This window comes from Dioscorea cayenensis, chromosome 17 (genome assembly GCF_009730915.1).
Source record: "Dioscorea cayenensis subsp. rotundata cultivar TDr96_F1 chromosome 17, TDr96_F1_v2_PseudoChromosome.rev07_lg8_w22 25.fasta, whole genome shotgun sequence".
NCBI lineage: Eukaryota > Viridiplantae > Streptophyta > Magnoliopsida > Dioscoreales > Dioscoreaceae > Dioscorea > Dioscorea cayenensis.
Genome location: NC_052487.1, coordinates 21186971 through 21198985, shown reverse-complemented (window position 1 = coordinate 21198985; position 12015 = coordinate 21186971). Strand labels below are relative to the sequence as shown.

The 12015-nt window shown below is 36.4% G+C and overlaps 2 protein-coding genes across 3 annotated transcripts; both read right to left on the bottom strand.

Moving 5' to 3' along the window:
* Window positions 1–1120: 1120 nt before the first annotated feature.
* On the bottom strand, window positions 1121–2589 carry LOC120280160 (F-box/kelch-repeat protein At1g80440-like). The gene is given in 2 exon segments (XM_039286905.1): window positions 1121–2110; window positions 2112–2589. Coding segments are annotated over 2 exon segments (1056 nt in total). The 5' UTR covers window positions 2241–2589; the 3' UTR covers window positions 1121–1183.
* Window positions 2590–3714: 1125 nt separating this feature from the next.
* LOC120280728 (3-hydroxyisobutyryl-CoA hydrolase-like protein 3, mitochondrial) lies at window positions 3715–8623 on the bottom strand. Of its 2 annotated transcripts, XM_039287674.1 has the most exons (11): window positions 8329–8453; window positions 8159–8262; window positions 7973–8074; window positions 7795–7859; window positions 7295–7429; window positions 7112–7209; window positions 6407–6535; window positions 5526–5704; window positions 5180–5304; window positions 4973–5074; window positions 3715–3997 (listed from the first exon to the last, which is right to left on the bottom strand). In XM_039287674.1, exons 2-11 carry the CDS (start codon window positions 8178–8180, stop codon window positions 3899–3901), a joined length of 1056 nt encoding a protein of 351 aa, XP_039143608.1. In that variant the 5' UTR covers window positions 8181–8262; window positions 8329–8453; the 3' UTR covers window positions 3715–3898. The 2 variants fall into 2 exon arrangements, with proteins under 2 accessions (XP_039143608.1, XP_039143607.1); XM_039287673.1 differs by lacking the exon at window positions 8159–8262 and having other exon boundaries at window positions 8329–8623.
* Window positions 8624–12015: the final 3392 nt, after the last annotated feature.

Here is a 12015-nt window from a genome sequence, read left to right as displayed (position 1 = left end):
TTATCAATAGAATTTAGTCAAATAAAAAGGACATTTAGCGTTTATTATTAAACCAGTATAGGAATTAATTGTCAACTTGTTGCAATTCAAAAATATCATTAATATTTGATTAGTCAAATAAACACCCGATTATTATTATTATTATTATTATTATTATTATTACCTCAGTTTTAAATTGACTCAATTGAATTGTCTCAACTTCTTGAAGCAGCCTGTTTCTTGCTTGCCCAATTCTATAAAAAGGAAAAATCAAGAGAACAGACTTGAAGTTATTAATATTGTTTCTTTGTTTTTAATTAATATTTTGACATATCCATTCATTATTTTCTCCAAAAATAAAAATTAAAAAAACCACAAATTTTGGATTCTCGTCGGCCGAATAGCGTAACTTATAACATCATCAGTACAATGACTTTGATGTCCTAAATGTTTACATTTAATATATATATATATAGTATAACTTTCTAAGATGAACGCAAAAATAATTTATATGGGTTTTATCTTAATTTTGACTAAATAAAATATCGTTAACTGTTAACATCTTTGAACATTAAAAGAGTTTACTTGTGATATTTTTACAAGTCATTGATTACGCCATTCTTTATATGGTGCTGAAGAAATAACAAATTGACATTGAAACATAACAAAAACAGAAGAACAAGTAGATTAAGAGGAAGAGAAGATTCAGAGTTCTAAGAACCTTTTTGTTTGAAGATCTAGAAGAGATTTATTTGTCTTTGATTAATCATAAAGTCAACCATTAATTTATGATATAAAGAATTGCAAAGTCTTATTAACAAGCACATGGATTTCATAGAATATGTTTCAATGTTTGAATTATAACCAACCTGTCCACTAATCTTGGATTTCATAGAATATATTTCAATGTTTGAATTATAACTAATCTCAGATTTCATTGAATATATTTCAATGTTTGAATTATGAAAAAAAAACCATTTTTATAAAGCACAAGATCTCCCAAAACATAGATCTAAATAATAAAAAAAATACCAAGAAATCTAAAATAATATGTTTTCTCAATTTAAGATCATTTAGTATCAACTATCAAATACAAGTCCTACAAACATTATTATTTACATTATTTTAAACTCACAAATAAAAAGAGAAAAATTGTGTATATAGAGACACACGCAAACATGATTAAAGAAAAAAAATCACAAACTTAGATCACAAGACAGCACACCGCCTGCACGTGACCCGAAAAGTCATGTGGGGCCTCCACACACCTCCACGTCCCACCCTTTTCCAACGTGTACACAAACTGGGCCCCACTCGCAACAACCATCAACCCACCCTTCCACGTCAGCAAAGCCTGGCCCACCCTTGCTCTCTCCGGCAACTCCGCCACCACCCTCCACGTCACCCCATCCTCCACCGCCACGTGTCCATCAACGCACATGTACATCCTCCCATCCTCACCCGCCACACACGTCCTCGCGCACGTGCCATCACTCACCTTATCCTCCTCCACCGGGCCCCACTTCCACGTGGCGACATCAAAACTCTCCGCGCTTTTCCCAAAACGCCCTTGAGTTTCCGTGCCGTACCCTCCGATGACGTGGAACCGACCCCGCGCGAACACTCCACGACACTCATCTCTCTCCACTGCCATGTCAGCAAGCTGGGTCCACTCATCCCTCGCCACGTCATACGCCAACGCGGACTTCAATGCGTTCTTGTCCTCATCGTGTCCACCTGCCACGTAGACAACAGAGGGGTCCACAGATGCCGAGCAAGCAAAGAAGGATCGCTTGGGACCGGGCATGGGGGTCCCACGACGCCACGTGGACTCAACGAAGTCGTAGACGAAGACGGCGTTAGAAACGGCCCACGAGGCCGGATCCCAACCGCCGAGCAAGACGAGGCCGGAGCCGGCGAAGGCCAGCTGGCAAAAGAGAGGAAGGCCGAGAGGGAGGTCGGGAATAGGCGGGAGTGAAGTCCACGTGGCGGAATCGGGTTGGAGGAGAGAGATACGGTAAGCCGGAGTGGAGTATTTATGGGCTGGGCCGGATTGGATGGGTTTTGGGCTCGGCCTGGACGAAGGCAAAGAGGGTTTGGGCTTGGCCGGAGGAGTTGCGGATGCGGTGGAAGGCGGGTGAACCGAGTTCGGTTCGCCAGGACCGGCAAACGGACCGGGCTGAACTGAACCGGTCGAAGGGGATGCGGATTAAGCACTCGAGAGCGATGTCGGATGGCAGACCCGGTATGAGATCGTCCATGATCCGAATCCGAAGTTGAAGAAGCTTATCGGGTTTGTTTTTAAAGAGTAACGGAATAAAATAGAGATAAGGTTTGCAAAGAGGGATGGAGGGGACATATCCCTTATATATAGCTTTGGAAAATTATTTATTATTATATTTATATTTTATTTTATTTTATTTTATAATAAAGGGATAAACAGAGGCGAGGGAATTAGACGGCGTTCATGGTTATTTATGGATTGGAATAGTATGAGAAGGAAAAATATCCAAAGGGTTTGAAATGGTAACCAATGAGGGATTGACAGGTGGTATGATCACGTGAGGAGTGCTTGAAGAGGAAATGATAGAAAAAATTTATGATGGGATTTCAAGGGGCGCGTTGGCGTGGGTTATGAGGTTATCCATTGCAAGTGGTGGTCTCTGGAAGACTGACTCTTTGGGACTGACACTGATGGAATGGTTATCTCCTTTGTCTGTTTTTTTTAATCTTGAATGATGAACAGAATCATGTTTAAATTAGATTAAAATAATACAAGTTGTAGAACAAGAGAGAGGGAAGGATGGAGACAACGTGTAAAATGGTTTGAATTTGTAAGAGAGAGTTTTACAGACAAGTTGCAGGTCATTTGGGAAGATGATGTTGCTATACCTTATCAGGTCTGATTAATTTTTTAGTTCATGGAATTTTATATTAGCAAAACAGTAATGAGAATGTTTTTGATTAACTAAAAATCTTTCATTATAAATTATTATTATTTTTTAATTACGGACAAGTTGCAGGTCATTTGGGAAGGTGATGTAACTATATCAGGTCTGATTAATCTCTATTTGCACTGAAATGTTGGTTGGGATTTGGAATGAACAGAACAAAATCAATTAAATCTAAATTTGACATGACAATACAAAATCCAACTTGTTTATAAAAATGATAATTCAATAATGTTATTGTACGTAGTCGGTGTTCCGCATTAAGAATAGGCCTATCTATTTTGTTGACAGTGAATGCCACATCATCAATAGCATGACTATCAATACAATACCTTCGCTTTCAACCAACTAAAAGGTAGTGAATAGATCATAATGTGGTGTTTTGACAAAGGCACAGAATCAATAAATGGAACGGATGGAAGCTTTCGTTCGGAAGGTTCCGGGAAGTGATGCTGGTTTAAATCCAGAAATAATGATTCAAAGATCAAAAAGTGAAGGTAAAAAACTAAAATCGGCCAATATCTACTCACTTATAAAAAATGGGGCCATTATACACTGGATCTGTAAAACTGAACCTCTTATGCCAATATCATCCACATGACAACTCTATAGAAATTGGCCAACATGGCTGATGAAGATCACTGAGCAAGTGGACTTTTCTTTTAAATAAATCTCTTCTTTTATGTAAAACATTGTACTCATGTTTCTGAGTTTATTAGCATAGCTAATTTGCAGCTCTTTTTCATTATTATTATTATATATATATAACTATTGGAATGGGAAATCAGATGATGATCCACTTCGACGACCTAATATGAATGGTTTTATTTACCCAGAGTAGGCTTTACTTCCTCGTATTTTCATAAAATTGAATTATATACCTCAACTCTGAGGATGCAGAAAATCCGACTTTTGTTCTTGGAGACGTAGCATTCAGCAATGAAAAGTTCCCCTTCAGTTTGTGATTGTCATACATCCAATTCCATTTCAGTCGGTAAAGGGTCGAAAACTGATTCAATATCAGCCATGTCAACATCCTCCAATCTTGGGGGATACCATTTTGGATTCTGCAATAGGGTAAAAAGAATTTGAAATTCATTGTCTCAGATTAGAGAAATAAAAGACTTTCAATCGATAAGAAAAATTTATAGACATGCAAGAAGAAAATACAACATAGCCATGGTCTATCACAGGTTTTTTTCTCCAATCTTGTTCATAGCCATGCTGGCAAGCATTATCAATGAGTTTGACGAAAAATAAAGATTCTTTGATGACATGGAAACTGCCCCAAGATGTCCATTTCCTTATATTACCACCAAAATGTCTGACGGATACCTTATAAACAAAAAGAAAGGGACAATGAGGTGAGGTCCTTGTACATGTTGCACGACCAAAAGGTCCTCAAACTTCAGCATTTTGCATCTACCCAAAAGTCCCTAGATTTCAAATCAACTTGTTTTTTAACCCTTTTCTTAAGTTAATTATAGTTTTTTTAAATTTCTACTTTTGCCTTTAGTTTATCTATCTAGTTTATCTATCTATCTTCACTCCCACTCTGACTAGTCAGTGAGCTCATAGGTAGATGCCATTAGCTCGCCCATGACCATGAGCTCGCCATGGCTCACCAGGGCAGGCCCCTTACTCCCTTGTCTGGCAACCTCCCAAGGGCAGCGACGAACGTGGAAAAGGGGGAAAAAGGGCAATGGGCAGGGGAAGTGGACAAAAGAGTAATTTATCACTCTTAAGGACCTATTGAGTATGTACTTAACAAAAAAAAAAGGGATTTATTAGGTAGTCAAAAAGTATTGGGGGAATGGAGGCCCTTTTCAAACTCCCTGAGAACTACAACGTCATTTACCCATAAACAACCTTCCTGCTTGCAAGCAAACTCTTCTGATTTTTCTTTTTAAAGTTATCTCACAGCAAGTAGGTAAGCATCCTTTTTCTTTTTTCTTTCTTTTTTCTTTTTTTTTTCTTTAGGGTAAATTTGGGAAGAAAGATGGGAATAAGCATTTTCTTTAAACTTCAAAGCTTGGATATACCTGGTCCTTGTCCACCAAGACAGCTCGAACACCTTCAATGAAATCACCTCTAAGAGATGTCCTCAAGGCAATTCGGTATTCAGTCTTCATCACACCAACTAGCTGGAAAAGGGAATAAAGTTGAGATTATTTCAAATTTGCATGAAAATTAATATCTACTTGCCAAGTCGACAACATGCAGATAAAACAGCACAGCTGGGAACTTACTTTTGACAAATGATGATCATTTCCATGTGCAGATGCAACTTGAGAGAAATGCTTATCAGTGACACTCAGTGCAAAGGGTGCACCTTTTTCAAGTCCTGCTAGAGCCTCACCAGCCCACTCTGCCACTGGACCCAAAAAAAGGGAAAAAGCTGAAGGATTAAAGAAAGAAAATAATAAGCAGGATGGCATTGCTTCAAGCCAATTAAATGTTTAAAACAGTTTGCATGGATGATTGTGTTAGTCTAGAAAGGGAGGCTTTCAAAGAGCTATAAAGATGAATTTCAAAAAGAAAAAGTAGTAAAAAGGAACACAAGATCATATAAGGGTCATTGATAATGAACTATACCTCTAGCATCAGTACTTAGTTGATGTTTCTTCAAGTCTTCTACTATTTCAGGGACCGATCTATGCTCACCAAAAGACGAGATTATATAAGGCAAGAGTGGCCTCAGAGGTGCCTCATACTCAGGTTCCTTTGCGAAGCTCGCCAATAATGTATCTATGTCCTTGTGAGAGTCTTCTGAACTGCATGTGAAAATTGGGAAAGTCAGGCAGTATGAAATAGCTATTTCCAAGCTCTGTTGATAAACATTATGTTACACAAACATCCCTTCCAACTAGTATGGGAGAATTCAAATCCTACCGTAATTGTATAATTTCGCAAATAATGAAAAAAAAAAAAACTTGGTTCTCAAGGATCCTGAAAAAGATTCATGCCAGATAAAAAATATAGGCTTCCATATAGGATCAACATTAACCATACGGACCACACATGCTCAGCGCATAATTGCAATGCAAGATTACATTGGCCACTTCTCTATGTATGCCATCACCCATTTTCAAACTAGTGACTAAAATTTTAAACTTGCACAATGATCTTACACCATTAACATTTTTCCAAGAGTCATACAGACTTCAATCAGAGGCTGTAGGAGTGTATGACTCTTTGCACCTTCTCCAGTTCAGATGACAATATAAAAGACTGACATTATCAGATCCATAAATTTGTTGCAAAAAAGACAGTTACAATGATAGAACTGCATCAATTAAACGTATAAAACTAAATGCCTAGACAAGATTAACTAATATGATAAAAGAAAAGAAATAATAAGCATATGAGCAATATTCCAACCTTCCATCTAATCTTTGTTTATGAGATAGTAGCTTAATGTTGCAGACTTCTACTCAACCAACATTTAAGAAATATAAAGCAGAAGAGAACTATACAAGTTGAGGGCTAGTAAAGTCTCCTTTACGGAAGCCAAATTTCCAGATGGCACAAAATGAGTTCCAAGGCCCACATATAAAGCATCAGCGGGAGAAGAGATTCTTTTTCCAGTCATTGCAAGATATGCACCTGCAATAGCAAAATCAGTGAACCAAAAGGAAAGGTATGAAAACCCCAACAAGATAGCAGAACTGATGGTGCTGAATATCCTCTTCTATGGTCAATATTTCTTCGTGGAAGATAAATCAAACTATGCTGACAATTGCATTGTTGTGAACTTTAGTGAAAACCAGGCTTTGAAGAGAAAAGGCATAAAACCGTTTTGTAATGGTAGACCACTTTCTATTTTAAATATGCTGGTGCTTATATGACCATAATGAACGATTAACAGCATGGGTATCAGGAAAAATGATATACATATTTATAAACAAGCATGAATGTCTTGTTCATAGATTTCGAACTTTCAAAACAGAAGCAAATTAAGGCTGCTACAAACAATATTGGAAATACTGGTATACTTGTCATAGGATTTGTTTTGATGATTGCATAAGATTATCCTTTGCTACAGCTAATCTTGAATGTACACCGGTATACGTGCATAATCAAGTAACAAAAAGAAAGAACCGTTTCACACACAAAAAAAATCATAATAAGTTTGAGGATTAAATACAAGAACTAAACTCTTGAGTATTCATGAGCCATACCCTACTGCCCCTCCTCCTGGACTCTGCGCAGCTATATAAGCAAAACCAACATCTGGAAACAACCCAATTCCATTTTCTGGCATGGCGAGAAGAGTCCTCTGAAATGAATAAACATGAACCACAATTTCAGTTGAAATGAGTATCTTGACAAAATCTGCAACAGCAAAACACCATAAAGGATACCTCTGTGACAATTCGATAACGACCATGACCAGAAAGCCCAATGCCAAACCCCATAGTCACACCATCCATGAAGCTAATATAAGGCTTCTTATACTCAGAAATCTTGCATATAAGAGAATACTCTGCTGCAAAAACCTAAAGCAGAGTTTTGTACATATCTCATTAGCAAGGACTACCAAAAAGAAAGATACATCAACATTAAACAATTAAGGTAATGTAAGTTAGGCTGACTTGAAAATTAAATCAAAGGAACTCTAAAAGAACATGAGAAACTCAACCCAAGCTAGATTGTTCTATTAATTAGCTTGTAAAAAGCTAAAAACATGTTATATAAATTTTAAAATACAAGAGACTATCCCATGTTATCTTAAGATATGATCTTTTCTTTCATCCTAACACAAGGTATACACCTTATAAACCTTTGGCTAATAGATGTTATGTAGGTAAATATGGATATTTTGTCGTCTCAACAAGAAGCATGAATTGTGTGGCTTAGATACCTTTGGTACTAGTGGCGTATTTTTATCTTTCTGAATTTCAGCTGCAACACCTTTAATGTCCATTCCTGCACTAGTATGAAACTCACTTCAATATATAACCACTCTCCCCCAAAAAAAAACACTAGAAATGTGACAAAACAAACTAAGAAGCACAGAAAAAGCAATAAGAGTACATTACCAGCTGAAAATGCACGGGAGGAGCTGCCCTCCACCATAACACATTTAACACCAGGATTATTCTCCCATTCATCGAGATAACTCTTGTACCGAATATCCATATCTACACATACCACAATCAATGAATCAATCCACTGCAATTCATACAACATATCACACTAATGAATCAAAATCATAAATCACTCACTACAAGCGACAACGAAAAACATCCATCCACCATCCTAAGAGTCACGCTGAAACCCTAAAACCTAGGGTTCTCCATGTTCCACACATCCAGTAGCAATCCATGATCTCCACAGCCACAAAGTATAAGAAACAGAGAGAGAGAGAGAGAGAGAGAGAGATTAAGGAGAATACCTAAATTCATGGCGTTAAGGGCTTTGGGGCGATCGAGGGTGATGACGGCGACGCCATTAGGGAAGACAGTTCCCTTGACAAAAAGCTCCGCAGCACCGGCCATGGCCGTCAGGCAGCGACGGAGAGCAGGGGCTCCGACGACGACGGGGAGGCGATGGAGAGGACTAGGGTTTGGAGGTTGGGAATGAGAGAAGAGTGGGTGGCGAGAAGGACGAAAGGGTTGAAATCGCGATATAAAACGGAAGGGCCTCATCTCGTTTTTTTTTCTCGCGAGAACCTTTCCGGGCACGAGACAGTGTGACGTTACTTCTCACGCAATTATATGTGCCCTTTTTTTCGCTTTTTAGTCCAAAGTTCTGTTGTATTTAGCACTGTAGATGTATATGTTGTACCCTGTCCTGATTTAGACCTCAAGTTTATTTAAATTTTTATGCTTGTATTAGAAGTAAAATAGTCATTTAGCAGTAGTGGCATTTTGCATATTTGCATAGTAGCTTTTATGTGAAAAATCAGGTGCAATTCTGTCATTTGGATCCATTTTCTATGATTTTTCCATTAAGAGGGCAATTAGGTCATGTCCTATATATATTTTAAAAAAAAAAGAAGAATGAATGAGAGAAACCAACCCGGCGGCTTCTCCTTTTTCATTTCTTTTTCCTTGTTTCTTGTTCGGCCGACCCTAACCTTAGAAGAAACTTTTTTTTCCCGGCGAGAATTTCCAGCGAACTCAAATACCAAAATTCTTCCTCCCTCACTCCTGAATCTGCTAAGCCTTAGATCCAATGATTTTATTTTGTATTTCTCCCATATTTCCTTTGTTTTTAGAAATGTATAAAAACTTTGAATTCTCCATGGATTTGGTGATTTATAGGCTCAAATTGAAGCCAATGATTTATAATTCTTGTATGAGAATGTTGTTGAAGAAATTTTTTAATTTAGTGTTGTAAATTGGGAGAAAACCATAGTATAAGGTTCGGTTTTACTATAGCAACCTCGAACTACTATAGTATTGAAAATTTTGAGTCTTTTTTGGTATATCTTTGGGCCACATTGAAGCTCTCGTTACCCCTGAACTCATTGGAACTAGGTTTACTCCATTATAATGTCGTTTAGATCCAAAATGACGTTGTCTTGCCCTAAAACCCTAAGGTTTCATATTAGACATGTATAATTGTATTTTCATGCATTTTCTTTTGGCCATCATTCTTATGTTCATTAGAATTTGAATTCCCTGCTTGTATTTAGGTGACGAAGCATCCTCTAAGGGGAAGGAACTCGCCGAACAGTGAGCGCGTCTCAGGATGAGACAACTGGTTCTGTGAGTGGTTAAATTTATAATTGCATAGATTTAATAAGAGTACTAAAGTATTTCTTCATGTGTTTTATCACATAAATTTGATGATAAATTGGGTTCCTTGATTACTTGAAATGGTTAAACCTAGAATGCTTATACCTATTTATTTTGAAAGAAACATGTTTACTTGCATTCCCGTATTTATATACAAATGAAATGTGGTTTGATGTATATTTCCGTATTTATATGCAAATGGAATATGGTTTGATGTACATTTCCTGGTTTAAACATTGTATGATGGATTCTTTGAATTGGAAATTGGTAAGAATTATATCGTGACATTCAGTTTTGATGGTGACGGCGGACTTTAGTCTGAAACTGCAGTATAGGGTTCCACTGTCCGGCCTGATGGGAGGCGGCGTGGTTAACCCTGGTTTACCCTGGTCAAGAGGTGCGCGGAGCCATTAACATGGGGTTCTTTTATGTGAGAAACCTAGGGTCACCACACGGGGATCTCAATGGCCAACACCAAGGAAAGGCAACCTTTTAAATTAAAAAAAAAAAAAATTTAAACTCCTTGGTGGTCCCATAGTTAGTCGCGGCACGATTAGCATGGAAATTGTTTTAGGCCAGCCTGTATTTTGGAGCTATGTTCGTTGTGTTTTTTAAATGCTATTAGCTTTTACTATTGATGAAACTTGTGTTACTTGTTAATCTGTTGAATACTTGGAATTGATTTTATATGTTATAATTCGTGTGGAATTACTATTTGAAATACTTTATCACTCTGTTACATCTATGCTGACACCACTCACTAGGTAACATCTGTTACTCACTATTTCTCTTTCTTCTATCTTTTCAGACTGCGACATTGGACAGAGTTGTGTTGTGCAGCAGTAGAGTGATTTATCTATTCTTCTTGATTAGGTTTGTTATAGTATGCATGTAAAATTTATGGATCCACTAGACTTGACCTTTATATGTTGTTCATGTATTTGTATTTTCTGGTTGTATCTAAAACCTTGGTTTGTACGGTTGTTGATGCTACTTGTGTTTAGGATCCCTAGTATCAGGGAACCCTATTGTGATCTTATTATTATTTTGTCATCTAGCTATGTAATTGTGATAACATGTTTATATTGAGCCTTATGGCGACCTGAAGGTGGGGCCATGAGATGAGACCCACTTCTTGTCGTCGTGGCGGTTGCCACGTGCCCGGTTAGGTTCGGGGAGTGACAGTATACATGTACGGTAAATATACCTTTATTGTTTTAATATTTGGGGGTAAAAATACATTTATTTATGGGTTTAAATTATTTTTAAGATTGAAACAAATTTCCCCAACAATATGCGAATATCTTGGACAAAAAGCCGATGTGAATAAATAAGTATTAATTAATTAATTAATTAATAGATTTTTGAAATTATATTTTGGTTTCAAATAGATATGGTGTTAGTTTTGGTTTAGAAAAATGCATTCTAATGATAATAAGTGATTATTGTGTTTATTAGTATTAAATAGAGATATTTTATAATATTTTATAATTTTTTTAGATTGAACTTTGCATTTTTATTTTTTTAAAAAATAAATGAACCACATCCATTAAAACGGGAATTTTGTAATTTTATATTGATATTATTAGTTAGTTATTATTTAGGTTTTTCTTATCTATACATCTCTCCTTTAACTAAAATAGTGAAAATTGCTAAAAACACACAAAGTTTGCAATATGCACAGATTCTTCCCCTAAATTTAAATATCCATAAAAATTCCTTTTTTTTGAATACAAGCATCTAACAGTGATTGATAGAGTTAATTTGGAATTTTTTTTTTACGAAATTGTCCTTTGCGTGGGAAATTGTGGCAAGTGTGATAGGGTTTGACTATAATGCCCTTGGGTGCAATGAGTTTTTATTTAAAACATGAGGCTTTTGTTTAAAATATGAGGTTTCCATTTAAAATATAAGGTTCTGTTTAAAAAATAAGTACATGTATTACTCTTCGTGCTAACCTAAATTTTTTTGTTTGTAATTATAATGTAATCATGCTAACCTAAATTTTAAGTTTTCTGTTTAAGAAATGAGGTTTCTGTTAGATTTTTTTGTTTAAGAAATGAGTACATGCATTACTCTTCATGCTAACCTAAATTCTTTTGTTTGTAGTTATAATGTAATCATGCTAACCTAAATTTTTTCCCACAAACTTATTAATTTTTTAATGTAAATATTGTTATCTCCATATAATAACGAACGACCATCTTTATGCTTGTTTGTCTTTGTTTAACTATCGATGTTTCTATTTAATATATTGCGTTTACGTTTAAAAAAAGTGCTTAAATATCGTTGTTTCTATTTAAATATGTACGAGTGGCCAAGATTAATTGATTTTTTTA

Excerpts from the sequence above, each read along its gene's own strand:
- LOC120280728 (XM_039287673.1), bottom strand. The coding sequence starts at position 8,581 with ATGAGGCCCTTCCGTTTTATATCGCGATTTCAACCCTTTCGTCCTTCT. Across the intron at positions 6,536-7,111 it reads CCAGGAGGAGGGGCAGTAGG|TGCATATCTTGCAATGACTG; the intron begins GTATGGCTCATG and ends TGCTATTGCAGG. Across the intron at positions 5,305-5,525 it reads ACTAAGTACTGATGCTAGAG|TGGCAGAGTGGGCTGGTGAG; the intron begins GTATAGTTCATT and ends TTTTGGGTCCAG.